Source organism: Eubalaena glacialis, chromosome 14 (assembly GCF_028564815.1).
Source record: "Eubalaena glacialis isolate mEubGla1 chromosome 14, mEubGla1.1.hap2.+ XY, whole genome shotgun sequence".
Classification (NCBI taxonomy): domain Eukaryota; kingdom Metazoa; phylum Chordata; class Mammalia; order Artiodactyla; family Balaenidae; genus Eubalaena; species Eubalaena glacialis.
In genome coordinates this window covers 89,155,723-89,175,008 of record NC_083729.1, presented here as the reverse complement: position 1 = coordinate 89,175,008, position 19,286 = coordinate 89,155,723, and the positions used below count along the sequence as shown (strand labels likewise).

The 19,286-nt window shown below is 44.7% G+C and overlaps 1 protein-coding gene across 5 annotated transcripts in view; it reads right to left on the bottom strand.

Annotated features, from left to right (window-relative positions):
* Positions 1-19,286, bottom strand: part of IL1R1 (interleukin 1 receptor type 1) — a 94,325-nt gene that overhangs the window by 22,792 nt on the left and 52,247 nt on the right. For 3 of the 5 annotated variants that reach the window (XM_061211362.1, XM_061211365.1, XM_061211366.1), the window contains exons 2-3: positions 11,676-11,826; positions 5,811-5,877 (exon numbers count right to left, since the gene is read on the bottom strand). In XM_061211362.1, coding sequence (XP_061067345.1) covers positions 5,811-5,871 — 61 coding nt within the window. In that variant the 5' untranslated portion in view covers positions 5,872-5,877; positions 11,676-11,826. Of the gene's footprint in view, positions 1-5,810; positions 5,878-8,890; positions 8,956-9,191; positions 9,296-11,675; positions 11,827-19,286 lie in introns of all 5 variants that reach the window. The other 2 variants (XM_061211363.1, XM_061211364.1) reach the window with 2 other exon arrangements.

Below are 19,286 nucleotides of genomic sequence, written 5' to 3'. Positions count from 1 at the left end.
TTGACACTGCAGGAAGAAAAGCTTAGTGAACTCCAAGATATAGCATTAGAAACTCTTCAAAACTAATCACAAAGAGAAAAATAACAGAACGAAATAAACAGGATTCTAGTTAGCTGCAGGACAATTTCAATACATGTAATAAGAATCCCTGAAGAACAGGAGAGATGGGTTGAACAGGAAAAATATTTGAAGAAATACAAGTTGAAATTTTTCACGGTTTTATGAAAATGATGTAGTCACAGACCCCAAAATCACAATAAACCCCAAGCATAAGAAGCATGAAGAAAAGCACACCAAACAAAGACAAAAATGATGCAGCCTTCTTGCCAGAAACAATACAAGCCAGAAGAGGGCAGAATAAAGATAAGTACTAAAAGAAAAAAAATCATCTACCTAGAATTCTATATCCAGGGAAAGTACCTTTCAGAAATAGAGGCAAAATAAAGACCTTTTCATATTTATAAAAGCTATAAAAATTATCACCAATACACCTGTACTGCCAAAAAATGTAAGGAAGTCCTAATAAAAAGAAAGAAAATAGTATCAGATGAAAAATGAATCTACATAAAGGAATAAATAGCACCAGAAATGTTTACTACATGGGTAATCATAATTTTTCTTATTATTTAAATCTCTTTAAAAACAACTGAATGTTTAAAGCAAAAATAATGTATTTTGAGATTTATAACACATAAAGAAGTAAAATGTATGGAAACAATAAGGCAAAGTTCAGGAAGGGAGAAGCGGATATATACTGTTTTAAGTTTTTTATACTATTTGTGAATTGGTATAGTATCACCTGAAGGTAAACAGTGATAAGTCATAGATGGATACCATAAGCACTAGAGTAGTTATTTTTTAAGTTATTAATATAAGCCAACCCAAAAGACAAAATAAATCATGAAAATTCTCAATTAATCCAAAAGGCAGCAAAAAAGAGAAAACACATAACAAAGAATTAATGGTACAAGGTGAAAATAAAACAAGATCCTAAAATAAAACCCAAACATATTAACAATCATATTTTTTTCATGGTCTAAACAACCCAGTTGAAAGGCAGAGATAGTCAGACTGGATAAAGAAAGAAGGATCCAACTATATGCTAACATACACACGAACTCACACATAAACACACTTTAAGTGTAAAGACACAAATATGTTAAAAGTAAAAACGGGGAGGGGAGAGAAATATCATGTTAACACTAATCAAAAGAAAGTTTGAATGTTTATTATTATCAGTCAAAGATTTTACAGTGAAAAATATTAACAGGGATTAAAAAGAGTCATGTAATTATGATAAAGGAGTAATTTGTCAAGAGGTACATAGTAATCCTAGACATTTACTCACCTACTGACAGGGCTTCAAAATACATGAAGCAAAAACTGATAGAATTGCAAAAATAAATAGAGAAACCCACAATTATAGTCTGAGATTTCAATAGTCTCCTCATAATAATTGGTAGAACAAGTACAACAATTAGACAGAAAATCAGTAATGATATAGAAGATTTGAACAACACTATCAACCAATTTGGCATAATCAATATTTACAAAAAATCCCACCCAACAACAGCAGAATACACATTCTTTTTAACTGCACACAAAAGAATTTACCAAGATATACCATATTCTTGCTCATAACCCAATAGTCAACAAATTTAAAAGAATTCAAAGTATGTTCTCTGGTGACAATTAAATTAAATTAGAAATCAGTAACAGAAAAATATCTAGTAATTCACCCATGTATTTAAAAGCTGAAAAAAAAAAAAACCAACCAACCAACCAACCAACAAAAAAATCACCCATGCATCAAAGAAGAAATAAAGGGGACTTCCCTGGTGGCACAGCAGTTGAGAATCTGCCTGCCAATGCAGGGGACACAGGTTCGAGCCCTGGTCTGGGAAGATACCACATGCCTCGGGACAGCTAAGCCCATGCGCCACAACTACTGAACCTGTGCTCTAGAGCCTGTGAGCCACAACTACTGAGCCCACGTACCACAACTACTGAAGCCCGCATGCCTAAATCCTGTGCTCCGCAACAAGAGAAGCCACTGCAATGAGAAGCCGCGCACCACAGTGAAGAGTAGTCCCTGCTCGCCACAACTAGAGAAAGCCCAAGCACAGCAACGAAGACCCAATGCAGCCAAAAATAAATAAATTAATCAATTTAAAGAAAAATGAAGAAGAAATAAAGGAGGAGATTAGGAGATAAGTCTTTTGACCTGAATGATAAAGAAAATACAACATATCAAAACGTATGGCATGAAAAGGAAACAATACTTAGAGGAAAACTGATAGCACTAAATGTCTGTATAAGAAAAAAAGATCTCAAATTATGACTTCGGATTCCATTTAAGAAATTAGAAACAAAATTACACCCTAAGTAAGCAGAGGATAGTAAGAGATCCAGGAGAAAAATCAATGAAATGGAAAACAAAAACAACAGAGAAAAAAATCAAAGATACCAAAAGCTAGTTCTTTCAGAAAAATCAATAAAATGGATAAGTCTCCTGCCAGACTGATCAGGAAAAAAAGAGAGGTGACATCTCTCATTAAAATGATTTTAAAAGAGTAATGAGGAAATATTATGAACAGCCTAATGCCAATAAATTCAACAACTTAAATGAAATGGGCAAATTCCTTGAAAGTACAGACTATAAAATCTGCCTGAAGAAGAAATAGATAACCTGAAGAGCCCTACAGATATTAAAGAAACGGAAAGTGTAGTTAAAAACCTCCCAACAACAAAAAAAATTTCAGGCCTAGATGGCTTCACTGGTATATTCATAGAAGGACCAACACCAATTTTACACACACTCTTCCAGAAAATTGAAGAGTCAGTAATACTTCCCAATTCACTCTATGAGGTCAGTATTATTCTAATTCCAAAACCAAACAAAGACATTCCAAGAAAAGAAAACCACAAAACAGTCTTCATCATGAACACAGATGCAAAATTTCTTTAAAATATCTTAGCAAATTGAATGCTACAATATATCAAAAAAGGACAATGCATTATGATGTACACAACATCCAAAAAAAAAAAAACAACAACAAAACAAAACTAGGAATAGAAGGGAACTTCCTAAAGCTAATAAAGGACAGCTATAAAAACCTTACAGCTATCATATACAAGATTAGAAACAAGGTAAGAATGTCCACTCTAACCACTTCTATTCAACATTGTATTGGAAGATGTAATTAGTGCATTAAGGCAAGAAAAAGAAATGGCATACGGATTGAAGAGAAAAGTAAAATGTCTTTATTTGCAAACATGATTATCTATACAGAATATGCTATGAAATCTACCGAAGACCTAGAGGGTTTGTAAGTTGTAGGATACAATATGAATATGCAAATTTGAATGTGTGTGTATATATTACCAAAGAACAATTAGAAACTGGATTTTTTTAAATGCCTTTTACAATAGCATCAAGATATGAATAATTTAGGATAAATGTGACAAAAGATGCATCAGACTGATCCAATGAAAATTACAAAATAAATTTATTTAAATAAATTTTAAGAGATCTAAAAATATGAAGACGTCTATACTTTGTTCATTGATCAGAAGACTTGATATTGTTGAGCTGCCCAGTTCTCTCCAAACCAATTAATACTCAATTCAATATTATCTTGATTGTGATGATGGTTTCAGGGGTGGATATGTATGTCAACACATCAAATTGTATACCTTAAACATGTGTGGTTTATTGTATGTCTATTATAACCTCAATAAAGCTATTTTAAAACAGAATGGAAATAAAAGTGGCTAGGCACTCAGCAAGGTACCTGCACTGATGGAGGACTGGTAAGTATTTAGCTCCTAGGAGTAACAGTAGTAACAATAACAGCGATAAAAGAGTAAACCTTAAGGTCTCAGCTCAACACACTCTCCTATTTATCTGGGGTTTGCTCCACCACTCCATCAAAACTGTTCTGATCAAAGTCACCTATGACTTTTAAGTTGCTAAATCAAATCGACAACTCTCGGACGTCATCTTACTTAGCACATCTGCATTGGACACGTGTTATTCTCATCCTTGAAACACGTTCTTCACTTGGCTTTCAGGACATTTGTCTGGTTCTCCTCCTACATTTCAGGCCAGTCTTTCACTGGTTCTTGGATGAATGGAAGCCTGACCACCCATCCCTGGAGGGCTGCAGGGTTCACTCCTTGAAGTTCTGTTCTTTTCTAACCACACTCGCTCCCCAGGTAGACCCATCTAGTCTCAGGGTTCTAATAGCAGCTGCTTGCCAAGGTCTCCAATTTTATACTTCCAACCCCTGGCTCCAGACTGCTTAGTCAACATCTCTATTTAGACATCTAATGGACAGCTAACTTTAACATGTCCAGTCTGAACACGTGACCTTCCCCCCTCCCATCAACGGCAACTCCACTTTGCATGTGCTTGGGCTGAAACCCTTCGTGATCCTTGATTCTTCTCTGTTTCTCACACCCACATCCAATCTGTCTGCAAATCCTGCTGGCTCTGTCCTCAAAGTATATCCAAACTCTGACGACTCACTTCTCCTTGTCACCCTTGAATAAGTTACCATCATAGCTTGCCTGGATTGCCGTAATGGCCTCCTAACTGGCCTCTCTGTTTCTCCCTTTGCCTCCCTATGATCTGTTCACAGTATAAGAACCAGAATGAGCCTTTAAAATATGGAAATTCCCTGGCGGTCCAGTGGTTAGGACTGCGCACTTTCACTGCTGAGGGCCCGGGTTCGATCCCTGGTCGGGGAACTAAGATCCCACAAGCCACATGGCGTGGCCAAAAAAAAAAAAAGAAAGAAAAGTTAGATCACCTCTCTGGTTTTAAACAGGGAACCTACACAGTCTTCCCACCTCAGAGTACAAGCCAAGATCCTTAGAAAGGTCTACAAGGTTCTCTACACAGTCAACCCTCCACCGCCCCCCATTACCTGAATGACCTCACCCCGTATCACATGCCTCAGCACTCCCTCTACTCCAGCCACAGCAGATTTCAGCGCCTGGAACAGGCCAGTATTCCTGGCCTCAGGGCCTTGGCACATGCTGCCTAGAATACTTCCCCACCCCCAACCCGATCTCTATATAGCTCCCTCCTTCAGGTTCAACTCGAGTCAACTTCTCAGTGAGGCCTTTTCTGGCCACACTATCAAAAAATTTAACCTTCTGCCCACCCCAATCCTCAAAGTGTATACCTTCCTTTTCTGCTTCTTTTCCTCTCCACACTTACTGCCATATGACATAATATATATTTACTTATGTAATGTATTGCCTCTCCCCCTACTGGAATGTAAACCCCAGGCAGATATTTCTGTCTGGATTATTCACCACTGTAGCCCCAGCAGCTAGTGCCTGGCGCACGGCAGGAGCTAAATGCGTTTGCAGCAAGAGAGGGAGAGGGGAAGAGAAAGAATGAATAAATGGAGAAAACAAAGAACTGCCAGCTGTGGTTCATAAAGACTACATTTAACACCTCTTCTGAATGAAAGCCAGGATTTCCCATATTACACTCTTCAAGCAGCAACAAAGTGGGAAGAGGCCTAGACTAGACATTGGTGATGTGGATTATAGCTTTTGCTCTGAAACTAGCTGCATGACCTTGGGCTCTTAACCTGACTGGGCTTCAGTTTCCCAATGTATACATGAGAGAATGAAAAGTAAAGATCTTGAAAGGACATCCAGCAATACAGTTCTGTGACTTGGGCGTCCACAGACACATGTAAGAAAAATGACTCTGTTAAGCAAGGTACTTCATGTATTCTAAATAACAGATTTTCTTAGCAGACAGGAACACAAGGAAATGCTTAACTCACCAGCCTCCAGAGAAGAAGTCAGTAGAGCTATGAAACAAACAAGCCTGAATAATACTTTCATATTCTCCTAGAGAAACAGAGGAATGAAAGAAAAATTTTAAATGTTACTATTCCCAAAAACATGTCTAAAACTACATACACGGACTCCCCCCCTGGTCCCACCCTTACCCGCAAGTCACACTGATGGGTTAGTCTCCCTACATCATTTATGTGATCATGCTTCTGGATGCAAACTGGGGAAAAGGGGAATGAAGATTTTTAACAGAACTGGGGACAAACTCACACAACTTAAGATTAACAAAACTTCCATCATCTGTTCCAACGTTCATTTCCATTTAAATTTCCCCCAAATCTAATCTATGCTACACCCAAAATAGACTACCCACTAGACCCTAAACCATCTTGCCTCTACTTACATGGATGTGTTCCCCACCTGGAATGTACCCACTGCCAGGACCCACTTGCAAAGTCTCCCCATACTGCCAGATCCCGCTAAAGCTCACACTTTCACTTTATAAGGTAAGACACTAAACCATTTGTACGAAATGGTATAGCTGCATAGAAATGCACCAGAAAGACTAAAAGAAATAATAACAATATATCAAAATTGGGTTGCTTCTTCTGGTTGGTTGGTTTGCCCCTTCTCTGGGGCTTACTGGGGCTTTTTATCTAAAATTTCTATAATAAGCATGTATTAATCTTATCACAAAGAAAAACAAAAATATAAACAAAACCTCCACAGCTCCCCTGAGTGGTTTAGAAGCCACACTAACATAGCAACAGCTACAACAGGTATTGATCAGCCATAGGGCTACATATTAAACTGAGGTCCTGGTAACCTAGCATTTCAATTTCCTAACACTCTGTCCATATACTTGGCAGGGGGCGTAATCAGATTAGGCACTTGACTGATGCTGGAAGGAAAGCACGCCCATGGCCTTATCCATAAAACATCCCTAAAATAATATCAATTGAAAAAGGAAAAAAACACTCCATTTTGCCTACCTTTCTAAACTTCTCAAGCCCAAATTAAGTTAATGTTCAGTACGGCCCCCTTTACCTTTTTGAACGTTCCTGTTCAGTGCTCCTGAAGGGGGACCTTACAACTACATGCAATAAATTCCAATCTCGTGCTTCCAGTGAACTTATGCACAAGTCTGTTCAACAACCTATGAATTCCTAATATTCCACAGGCCTCAAACCAAACTCATTCTCCCCACCAGCCATGCTCCCCACCTTAGTGACAAGGACAGCACTGCCATACTCCCACCCACCCAACGAGAGACCCGGGCTCAGTGACCCCGACACCCGCCATCCCCAGAGCTGTTCTCACCAGCCCTAAACAGTTCGGCTCCGGAGATCACCAAACCAGCCCGGTTCACTCATACCCACTGCTGATGCCTCTTTAGCTCAACAATCACCGGCTCCTTCCTGGATTAATTATGCCAACTAGCTCCTTATCAGTCTCTCTGCCTATGGACTTACTGCTTCTATTCAATCCAGGGATCTTACAAACTCATAGTTACCAAGTGATCGGTTCAAAGCGCCTTCACCGGCTCCCCAGTGCACCCCAAACAGGCTGCACCCCTCAGCAAAGCACACAGGTCCTCTGTGCTGAGGCTCTGACTGCTCCCTCCAGACTCAACCCTCCGCCTTCCTCTCCCCCTGCCCAGTCCCTACGTCAGCCTTCACCTTGCCCAGTTCTCCAACCTCACAGCCCTTGCCTTTGCTATTCCCTCCACCCTTCACCTGGTGGTGAAGGTACCTCCCCACCCATCAGGTCTCAGCCGGGGTCACCCTCCTCCCACCAGCTCCAGGGAGCCCCCAGAACCCTTGCCTGGCCAGACCGTCTTTCTCTGGGCCCCTGCAGCAACCTGTGTGAATGCCTTAGCACTTTTCACTGCAGTTACCCCAGGACAGGGAGCCTCATGGGGGCAGGAACCACGACCCGCCTATCACTGCACCCACAGCTTCCAGCGCTGTGCTGGGAACTCAGAAGCCCTTGATGAGTGCTCATAGAATGAGTGAAAAAATGAACTAAAGAAATAGCTATCCCCTCTACCCGACCTCAGGGGCAATGTCCAGGGCAGACCGCATAATTTCATGCTTCAAAAAAAGCTGTCCTTTTCATTTAACAGAAGATGAAATTTGCCTGTATTCTTTTCTGTAGCCGTAAGTTAACTGCAAACACAAAATATTTTAACTAAGACATCACGAACCCAGATTCTAATAACATGCAATCATTTGAATATTAGCTGGACAATGTTCTACTTAAGAAGTGGTATTAAAAGGTATAAAAAAAGTGACAATGTGCTTTTTAAATGCAGGCATACCTCGTTTTATTGCGCTTCGCTTAACTGCACTTTGCAAATACTGTGTTTTTTAACAAATGGAAGACTTGTGGCAGCCCTGCATCGAGCACGTCTATCAGCACCATTTTTCCAACAGCGCCCGCTCGCTTCATGTCTCTGTGTCACATTTTGGTAATTCTCACAATATTTCAAACTTTTTCCTTACTATTATGTTTGCGTTCATCTGTGATGCGGGATCTTTGATGTTACGGCTGTAATTTGTTTTGGGGGCACCACGAACCACAACCATATGAGACAGCAAACTTAATTGATAAATACTGTGTGTGTTCTGACTGCTCTACCATCTGGCTGTCCCCCCAACTCTCTCCTTGGGCCTCCCTAGTCCCTGAGACACAACAATATTGAAATCAGGCCAACTAATAACCCTACAATGGCCTCTAAGTGTCCAAGCAAAAGGAAGAGTCAATGTGGCAAATTTCAGTGTCGTCTTATTTTGAGATTGCCGTGGCCACCTCAGCCTTCAGCAACACCCCCCCCCGAGCAGTCAGCAGCCACCAACCTCCAGGCCAGACCCTCCACCAGCACAAAGATGAAGACTTCACTGAAGGCTCAGATGACGGTGAGCATTTTTTAGCCATAAAGTATTTTTTAGTGAAGGTATGTACATTGCTTTCTTGGATATAACGTTATTGCTCATTTAATACACCGCAGTATAGTGTAAACATAACTTTTATATGCACTGGGAAACAAAAATTTCGTGTGACTCACTTTATTGCGATATACGCTTTATTGTGGCGATCTGGAGCCAAAACCACAATATCTCCAAGGTGTGCCTGCAAATGCAGGGAAAAAGAAGGCAATCTAAGCGTGAGAGACACCCCCATTCGCATTCTCCTCAGTTTACCCCCAGCATGAGGACAGTAATCCTTGTACCTGATTCAAGCCTTGAAACCTGCCTCAGAGCCATGAGACCACATTCCTTTAGTGTCCTGTAATTCTGACATTTTACTCACATAAATTAGCCTTCTCCCAAATTAGTCTAGATTAAGAGTATTATTATCATATTTACCTTGAACCTGTATTCAGATTATTAAATAAGAGAGGAGGCTTTGACGTCTTGCAGTCTGGCTTATTAACTATTTCTGTAACCCTGAGGAAGTGTGTTCTAAATTTCTAGGATAGAAGGAAGTAAATAAAGGGTTAAAACATTTCCCAATTACCTGTTCCAGGCCAATCCATTACTCACATTAATTTATTAAAGACACCACAAAATCAACTGAACTCTGCCAGGTGTTAGTTCATTTAGTCACAAGCTCTGGCTTGTTCGATGAGTGGGCAGGGGAGAAGACAAGGAAGGTGCCAGGCTAAATTCATACAGAGTGTGTCTGGAGATATAATTCCAAATTAACTGTGGGCAAACAATGTTTAATAATGGCAAGTCCAAGGACAGTGTGATCTTGGACACAACTCCTCCTGAGCCTCAGTTTCCTCGTCTGCACAGTTGGCAATGAGCTGGATGATGTCAGACCCCTTCCTATCTAATAGTCCATAAAATGCAGGAGCCTGGCCCCAGGGGTCCAGGTTTTACTTTGCCTGCCCTGGAACTGCTCTGGGAAAAAGCAGGGGGGGTGAGAGAAGCCCCTTCCCCTCAGCAGGGGACCTTCTGAATCCCTGTCAGTCTCCAGGATCCTAGGGCAAGGGGGTCGGCTCCAGGCCATGGGATGGGGGTTAAGAGTGCCATGACTGTGGACAGTGTAGAGGAAGCAGGTAAAGACGTACCATCCAAGGCCAAACTAAACAAAAAAATGAACAAAAACCCCCGTATGTCCCAAAACAATACAAAATTCCAAGGGTGAAGGCAAACCTGACTAGCCTTCACCCTGCTAGTCCTTGAAAGGCTGTGGCCAAATCAGAAAATCCCTCAACAACATTTGTTTTCTGCTGTATACCAGCATATACAGCCTGTGTACCAGGCTGTATATGCTAGTGCCAGGGACAAAAATAATGCTAAAAATTCAAAATAAATAAAGTGAAATATAAAACAAGAACCTGCTCTTCAAGATGATCACAATTTATCCTTCAGCCACATGTGATCACGCAATACATCCCACATACCCATCACTGGCACACTGGATAAAAGTTCAGCCTCTGTGTCGCAGTTCCCCCTTTGGACAAAATGGGGATGATGATAACAGTATTTGTCCTTGAAGGCTGTTGTGGGGACTAAGTGAGTTGTCACACATGAAGGGTTTAGAACATTGTCTGGCAAATGGTCACACTCTGAATTAGTTATTATAAGTCACCCCATGCTCTGATGACAGATGTAAGTTTTGGTAAAATGTTCTCAGATATCCATTCATTTCTTTATTCATTTGCTGCCAAATCAACAACTGTATATTGAAGATCTACTACATGCCGGTGTGTAGTACATTTGGTCCTGGGAACAAAACTAGGAATAATGACCCAGGGGCTCGAGGAGCTCACCAGCCAGCAGGGAGAGTGGACGTGTCTGCGGAGTTACACCACAACGCGGGACTGACTGTCCATGGGGAGAGAGATGCCCCGGGCAGGAGGGAAGACAGGGCCTAACGCGCCCTGAAGGAGGGCTTCTGGACCAGGTGAGCCTCACGGTGGGGAGAGCATGGGGGAGATTCATCATGTTCCGGAGCATAAGTCAAAGGTGAGGCGCCGGGACTTCCCTGGCGGTCCAGTGGTTAAGACTCCGCGCTTCCACTGCAGGGAGCGCAGGTTCAATCCCTGGTCGGGGAACCAAGATCCCACGTGCCGTGCTGGGTGCGGCCAAAAAAAAAAGGTGAGGTGCCAAGAGGCAAAGCTGGAGAGATGGAAAGTGCCCAGGACACGAAGAGCCTTGCTGAGCAATTGGGACTGCCATTTGTAGGTGGCAAAACAATCACTTAATGGTTTTAAGCCACAGAGTGGTATACGATCAGATTTTCATTTTTTAAGGAAATTTTGGCACCCATGTGGAATATAAACGGGAGAGCAGGTGTCTGGGGAAGGGCTGTAGATGAGCAGGGATGCAGGCATGAGCGGCCAGCAGTGACAGACAGACAGAAGGGGGCATATCTGAGACCCACTCAGAGGCAAGCCAGAGAAGGGGTCTAGGACCCACCGGCCCTGATTCCCTCAGGTGGGACCAGCAAGGGCAGGGCAGGTGAGGAGGGCAGGTTCCAGCACCCACACAGCCGAGGAGATGCCTGGGGGTGTCCCTCACTGCACCACCGGCCTGGGTCTCCTGAGACCATGTAACAGAAATCAAGAATTCGATTGTGAGGTGGAAATTCAGTGAAACGGACATGGAACCCGGGATGATCTGGAATTGAGGCAGCTCAGACCTGCACTGGGAGCCACCGTCACATGGTCACAGCTGAAGCTGAAGGGGAGGCGACCCTGAGAAAGCGGGTGAGCAGTGCTTCTTAATGGGTTCACAGACCCCTTCAGAAATCAGATAAAACCACGGAGAGGTCCCAAAGAAAAATGTACCGCCAAAACCAAAATATTTTGTATACAATGGGAAATAGTCCAGAACTACCTGAAACAGGGTGGAGGACTTCAGCTGCTGACGAGAAAAGGCCGGCGGGCCCCTGGGGTGAATCAGCCCAGTAACTGTGGAGAAGGCCTTGTCTCGTAGGAAGTGACCTGCTCCTTAGGAAGGAGTCACCATCTTCAGGGGGCGCATCTACCTGGGGAAGGAAATGCACATACAAGCATGAGCTGGAACAAAGAACATCAAGTCCCCGACCACCACACAGATCTCAAGGGGTCCAAAACAACAAAACAAGCTTACAAAGATGAGTCACCTGTTTAAAGGGCACGTGTTCCACAGTCCTTTGAGAAAACAGTTTCAGAAAATCAAGTCAGGGGTGAAGAATTCAGAGGCTGACAACCCCCTTTTTTTTTTTTTAATTTTTATTGGCGTAAAGTTGCTTTACAATGTTGTGTTAGTTTCTGCTGTACAGCAAAGTGCATCAGCTATACGTATACAGAGATCCCCTCTTTTGGATTTCCTTCCCATGTAGGTCACCACAGAGCACTGAGTAGAGTTCCCTGTGCTATCCAGTAGGTTCTCATTAGTTATCTATTTTATACATAGTATCTATAGTGTATATATGACAACCTCTAGTTTGTTTTGATTAAATGCACACACCTGGCACTTTGCTGCACACGGGGATGAGTCAAACCACCTCGGGGAGCCCACCACTTAACACACCGGGCCACTTAACGCACCTGGCCACTTAACGCACCTGGAGAATAATGCTCAGGGAAACACACCAGATGCCAGGAAAACCTTCCAGGCCCTGTTTAATAACAGTCATCCCCTCAGAATCTCCACTATTCCTTTGCACCAAGCATATTAACACACTGGCATTCCAAATTACATAACTTAAGATAACTTCTAAAAAGCTGAGCTGGGAATGCCCTACTGTGACATCCTCTAGACGTTTCACCATTCATTCCCTGGTTTTGAAGTTTCCTTTGAGTGTTTTGGAGTGTAATATTTTTTTCTCAGGTCTGAATCATTTCCTCAGGCCTCCGAGAGGCTTGCAAGGCCTCAGCATAAGGCCTTTTAATGCCCAGTGGATAAAACAGCCCTAATTCAACGCCAAACATTCTGCCTAGACTAAATCTGCTAAATGCCACCCTTGTTATTCAATTTGGACTTAAGAGAAAGTACAGGGCATCCCATCAAGGTGTCAGAGCTCGTCATCATGAATCAGAACAGGACACGAGATCAAAGACAAGCCTCCCAGATAGTCCCGTCTGCAGGCCCAGCAAAGGGCCCTCCCCACCTCCAGTCGTGTGGCCCAGAATGACCGCAGCTGATGGCGGTCCCGTGGATGACGTCTGGGAGAAATTAACAGACTGGGGGAGGGGTGGATGGGCAAGCGGACTGGATTTGTTTGGAAGGCCCAGGAAACCTTCTGCAGGGAAGGACACCCCACAGCCCTCTAACCACTTCGCTTTCCCTCTTCCTCTTTGCTCCAGAAACTTCTTAAAAGGATTTTCATATCCACTGCGGAATGGCCTGCCCTCTGCCCCCCCAGTCTCACGGCCCCTGTGAAATGCACAGCCCAGGCCACCACACGCTCCTGGTTGCTCCATGCAAAGGGCCCCCCCCCGTCCCCATCTTACTGGAAGGCTCTGCAGCACGTGGCTGCACCCACCGCCCCTCCTTCCAGACTCCCAGGGATGAGGGTCCACCCCCTCTCCTCCATCACCTTCCTGGCAGTCTCCTCTCTGGTGCATCTGTAAGGCCTGTGCCCTTCTGCGTCCTCAGTGCCTGCACAATGCCTCCCAGGACTACCATTCGATGCGACCCTTCCTAGTTGGCCGGCTTCTCCTGTGACTTCTAACCAGCTCTGAGCGGATTCTGATCAAGAGTCCCTCCCAGGGGCCCCCACACACCCCCCTTCCTCCACAGCCAAGAGCACCAAGTCACACAGGTTCTCCCTGGCACTCTGCACCGGGTGCCTCAGATGTGGGCGCGGGGACGCAGGGCTGTGGCCGCGCCGGACGGCTCCCCTGGTCGCTGGACTGTCCTACCTGGCCAGGAGAAAAAGGTACAGGGCGCACCCACTCCTCTCCCGAACTCCTGGGAGCAGGGCCCACTCCTACACATCCTGCACGAGGGAAGAGCTCAAGAAATACTTGTGGGAGAAAGGGCGGAAGGAAAGAGAAAGGGAGGGAACGAAGGAAGGAACCCACCCACCATCTTTGCACTAGACCAAAAAGAGACCAAAACCCGCCTGGAATCGAGGGCGGGGCGGATGGGATACGGGTACACGTGTGAGTCAGAGAAAAGAAGTTCGAGGGGAACCGTCACTGGGGGCTGGAGCCGGCTGAGACTCATGCTGGAGAAGGTGGACCACTTCGTAAGGCGCGGGACAAAGGCTCACAGCTGGAAGGCAGGGCGGCTCTGCGGGAAAGGGCAGAAGAAGCAGGACGGCAGGAGGAGCACTTCAGTGCCAGAAGGGATACTGGGTGAGCATCACCCCCCGCCCGCGTCCAGAGGCAACAACTTAGCAATGTCCACGGTGAGTTTTGAAATCGATTTGTAATAAAATTCAAACTGTCCTTTTAGAAAATATCGACAACAAAGGGTCACCGAATTATTCCACTGTGTTATTTTTCAGGTGAACTGTCCACATAAAACGATTAATTCCCCCAATCAATGAACAAGCCCTGAGACACCGCCCGGCCTCCTTTCCTGCCTCGATGCAGTGATGCCTATACTACATACGAAGTTTCCCAGACTTGCTAACATCCCCTCCATAGCAGCTTCCAGCTGATGTGCAGGGGTGCAGCAGTGCACTGAGGTACCCCACTGCCCGACCCAGGGCCGTCGTGGGGGGACCTGGGTCAACAGGCCTCGGCTACTCGCCCCACCTCCAGCAGCCTGGCCCGCTCACGACAGTGCACCGTGGAGTGGAAACACAAGGCGCGACTTTCTACGACGCTCGCTGCAAAAGCGAGCCCTGGTGAGCTCCCCAAGCGCAGCTCCCATTGCTTTTTGATGATACCGTTTGGAAACTAGTAATCACAGCATGCCTATGTGGTACATGGAACATACATAGAAAGCTAGTGGCTTATTAAAGACAAAGTGAAAGTACAAATGTGAGGCATAGAGCAATTTCCTCCTAGACCCAGAATGAGAAACTTCAACGTGAGCTAATTTATAAGAACAGAGATTAAGCATCAGAATTTACAGTGAGCATACTGGCCCCAACCAAAACCCCCCCTTCCGGGAAGGACTGACTTTATCCATAGTGCCTTCCTGTCACTGCAAGAAGTTCCACACCCAGTGCAGACAAAGGAAAAGAGACATGGGGGTGGGGTGCTGTCATGAGAACCCAAGGGGTTTCCTCAAGTCCCAGAGCCACAGTGAAGGGCGGGGCAGGGCATTTGCTCCTACTTTGTGGCCACAGAGCATCTATTAAGGCCTTCTTATTCTTGAGGAATTTCCTTCTTGTTTCTGAGGAATTCCCCCTCTCTGTGACTCTTGCCTTCCAGGACAAAAGCCAGGCAGAGGACTGAGGTGGCGCACAGCAGATGCACCCCAGATGCATGAAGACACACTGTTGCGTGGGCCCAGGGTCCAGGCTGCACCGTCCCACACAGGGTCTACAGGGGGCAGTGGGGCTTGAGCAGTTTCTATCTACAGTAAACTCCAAGCCTGACTCCCTGGCCTGCCCCCAGCTCCATCCCATGTTGTGAGGGCCCTGAGTGTGCATACAGGCAGACATCCTCCTGTCTGGCCCTGGCCACTCTGCAGACCAGGGAGGCCCTCAGGCGGTGGAGTCCCCAGTGGACAACCCAGGAAAGAGGGTTGCACATGCCCTGGAATCCAAGTCCAGGTTATCTGGGCAGGGAATTCCAGGGCTCTTGGGCCCCTGGACCATCCTCTTGGCCCTACAGACTCCTAGCCATGCCGAGGCCAGCAGCCAGCTCTGAGAAACAGAACAGAACCCTCCAAAGTACAGGGCCTGGGTGGGATCTCTCCTGCCAGGTCTAAGGGAAGTTTCTGGAGAAACCCAAGGAGAGACATGACAACACTAGGGGGCCCCATCCTCTTCCAGGGACCTTAAGTAGCAGAGCCCCGCCTCCTAAATATAAAAGGAAATCCTAACGGTACTTTCCACATTTCCACCTCATGCCTACTCACTCTCCACACTGAGCACCACGTAAAGACACGGACGGCATTATTTACTACAACTTCTCATCCCAAACATCAATCAACGTGGCCTCCATGTATATCGGACATCATGGGAAAATATTCAGAGAATGACGCTCCAACTAATTCACCTATAACTAAGCAGGTACAGTGGCTGAGCCCCTGGGGAAAGCAAGGACTATAAGGCAGGTTCTTCAGCTCATGAAATGTCACCACCCACATGTTCTATTGAAAATCAGTGGAAACATGCACGGGGAATGGATGACGGTATTAAAATGAAGCTCATAATTATGATGTTCACCTGTTACCAGCATTCAACCAGCTATTAAACAGTCGATATTGTTCAGACCAAAAATGTCAGTTTGGGGAACTTATAAAGCCAGGGAACTACACGATGGTGAGAAATACTTTAGAATTCTGTGTTTACACAAGTCCTTGTTTTTTTAAACTAGAGCCACAAATCCCCCCCAGAGAAGCTGCAGACGGCCAGGGAACTCAGAGCCTGTCGTCCAGGGGTAAGGATTCTCCGTGAAGCTTTTCTAGGGGGAGTTATCATTTTTATATTAGAGGATACAGGGCTATGTCATGAAGAGGAAAGAAAAGTCTCCAAGAGATAAAACATGAGGCAAAGACTGTTGGTGGGAATGTAAATTGATACAGCCACTATGGAGAACAGTATGGAGGTTCCTTAAAAAACTAAAAATAGAACTACCGTATGATCCAGCAATCCCACTACTGGGCATATACCCAGAGAAAAACATAATTCAAAAAGACACATGCACCCCAATGTTCATTGCAGCACTATTTACAATAGCCAAGTCATGGAAGCAACCTAAATGCCCATCGACAGACGAATGGATAAAGAAGATGTGGTACATATATACGATGGAATATTACTCAGCCATAAAAAGGAACGAAATTGAGTCATGTGTTGAGACTTGGATGGATCTAGAGACTGTCACACAGAGTGAAGTAAGTCAGAAAGAGAAAAACAAATATCGTATATTAACGCATGTATGTGGAACCTAGAAAAATGGTACAGATGAACCAGTTTGCAGGGCAGAAATTGAGACACAGATGTAGAGAACAGACATATGGACACCAAGGGGGGAAAACCGCGGTGGGGTGGGGATGGTGGTGTGCTGAATTGGGCGATTGGGATTGACATGTATACACTGTTGTGTATAAAATTGATGACTAACAAGAACCTGCAGTATAAACAAACAAACAAACAAAACAACTAATACTAAACTTTCATTGGGTTATTTGTATGGAAATATGTTAATATAAATGTTTCAGACATTACATGAAATTTCTAAAAATCTTATATGTTCTGGTATAATAAGTCATAATTCTAGTTATTACTTTAAAATGTATATCTCAGAAATAACTAAATTTCCTTGTCAATTGCATTATTATGAACTTTCATCAAATCTTTAACCGTGGTCATTTTTAAGTCTTTTGTCATTTACAGACAGTTCTGGGTGTACTCTGAAGCTTTTGCAAATATGTTCCTATAAAAGGGTTTCATCTTCAAGGAATTCATGGAAAAGACTCTGACAAGTACAGGTTTCTGGTAACTGACTATACTGCTGAACTGAATGAATAAGCATTTTCAGAACTCTAATGGAAAACTGATGAACTCATAAAAGTGCTAACAAAAGATCAAGATGAAAAAAAAATTAATTACATGGGACTGAGTGAACCGCTGAGGATGATTACAATTTTTGTGACTTTCTGGTTGAATAAAAAAAAAAAAAAAATCCCACAAGGACTCAGAGGCAAAAAATATACACATCAATTTTCACTACAAAGTAAAGGAGCTGTTACAGTGGAGGATTACTGGACTGAATGTCAATATTATGACATAGCAGGAGTGTGTTTCGTGTTTGGTAATTGCAATCACTGTTGCTTTTGTTGGGGTCATCCATGTACAATGCTTGGTGTCAGTCAAAAAAAAAAAAAAAACATGAGGCAAAGAACTATCCCTTAAGGTGATACCGTGGAGTGCTGGGTTGCGCATCTACTCTTCACTCCCCAAGAGGAGCATTTTGGAGGTAAGATCGGAGAGGCACTGTCCTGCGTAAGCACCGCGGTCATCTCTATTCCGTCCCAACCATGAGAAACGGATGCACTGGGGTCCCACAGACTCTCACCCACCAGGCCAGGCACACAGAGCAGCCCAGCCCCAAGGATGGAGGGGGCCCCAGGACGGCTCCATATGGGGAAGGAGAACATGAACGTGACCGCCTGGGGGTCGCCACGGTGTGCCCCCGACGTGACATGATGACTGTTCCCATTCTGCAGAGATGAACAACACACAGACATCCTGAACCCCGACTATGTGGTCGGCATGGCTGTCTCGGATCTCCCCCCCAAGAAAAAGCTTTCCGCAACTCTCAGCAAACAAAACCACTCCCACCACAGAGGTAAAAGGAACACTTAGCCTCTCCGAAAATCCAAAAAACCCTGAAATGTTGGTGATCCTCCTCTCAGGGGACAGATCCAAAAGCCTAGCTCACAGAATTAGTTGACTTATTTACCCAAACGGGGCAAGGAAAGTTGCTTTTTTTTTTTTTATCATAAGGGTATAATGTACAGGACATGAAGATAAAGTAAAAATAGCCACAGAGGTTTCCAGTGTTGCTAGGAAATCTAAGTTATTCAGCTCTTACACGGCTCAAAGCCACCAGATTGGTGGTGTCATGTGGGTTTTAAGGGCAAAGGGGAAAATGAGGCACAGAGGGAGGGATTACCGTCACAAGAGGGCTACAGACAGGAGTGGGCTTGACCGCTAGGCTGGAGTTTGGCAAGGTCTCCACTTTGCCTTCCTTGGGCTCCTGGACAAGAGAAACCAGACCCGGTGATGGGAGTGACTCTGGTCTCCATCCCTGGTGACCTTTTAAGCGCGCTGCCTTGCCCCTTCCAGAATCTCATCCTGAAGCATAGCCCCAACCCAGACACTTGCCAAAGGCTCTGAACTGAGTCCGGCCACATAGGACTTGCAAAAAGTCAACTGTGAGAGACAGAATGCCCCGAGCACTGCCTTCTGGTCAGCTGAGAACAGTCCCGCTTGTCAGAGTGGCGACTACAGGTGAGTCTCAGAGGACCAGACAGTCTCTACAAGAATCCTCCAGTGTCTTCACTCCTGTGGGTTTTTTTAATTGAAGTAAAACATGCATATGATGAAACACACAACAAATCTTAAGTGTACAATTCCATAAACTGTGCCAACTGTATATACCAGGAACACCTCCATTGGGATATAGACTGTTTCCATCCCCCCTAAAGTTCCCGGGTACCTCTGAGCACTCACCCCTCCCCCAACCCTGCTGCATGCGGCCCTCACCGGTCTGATTTCTATCACCTCCTCTGCGACCCTCTGACAGTTCACGCGCACGCACCCCGCTGGCCAGCTCACACCTGCTACTATGAATGCCCTGCTATTTCAGGGCACACACCTGCGTTAGC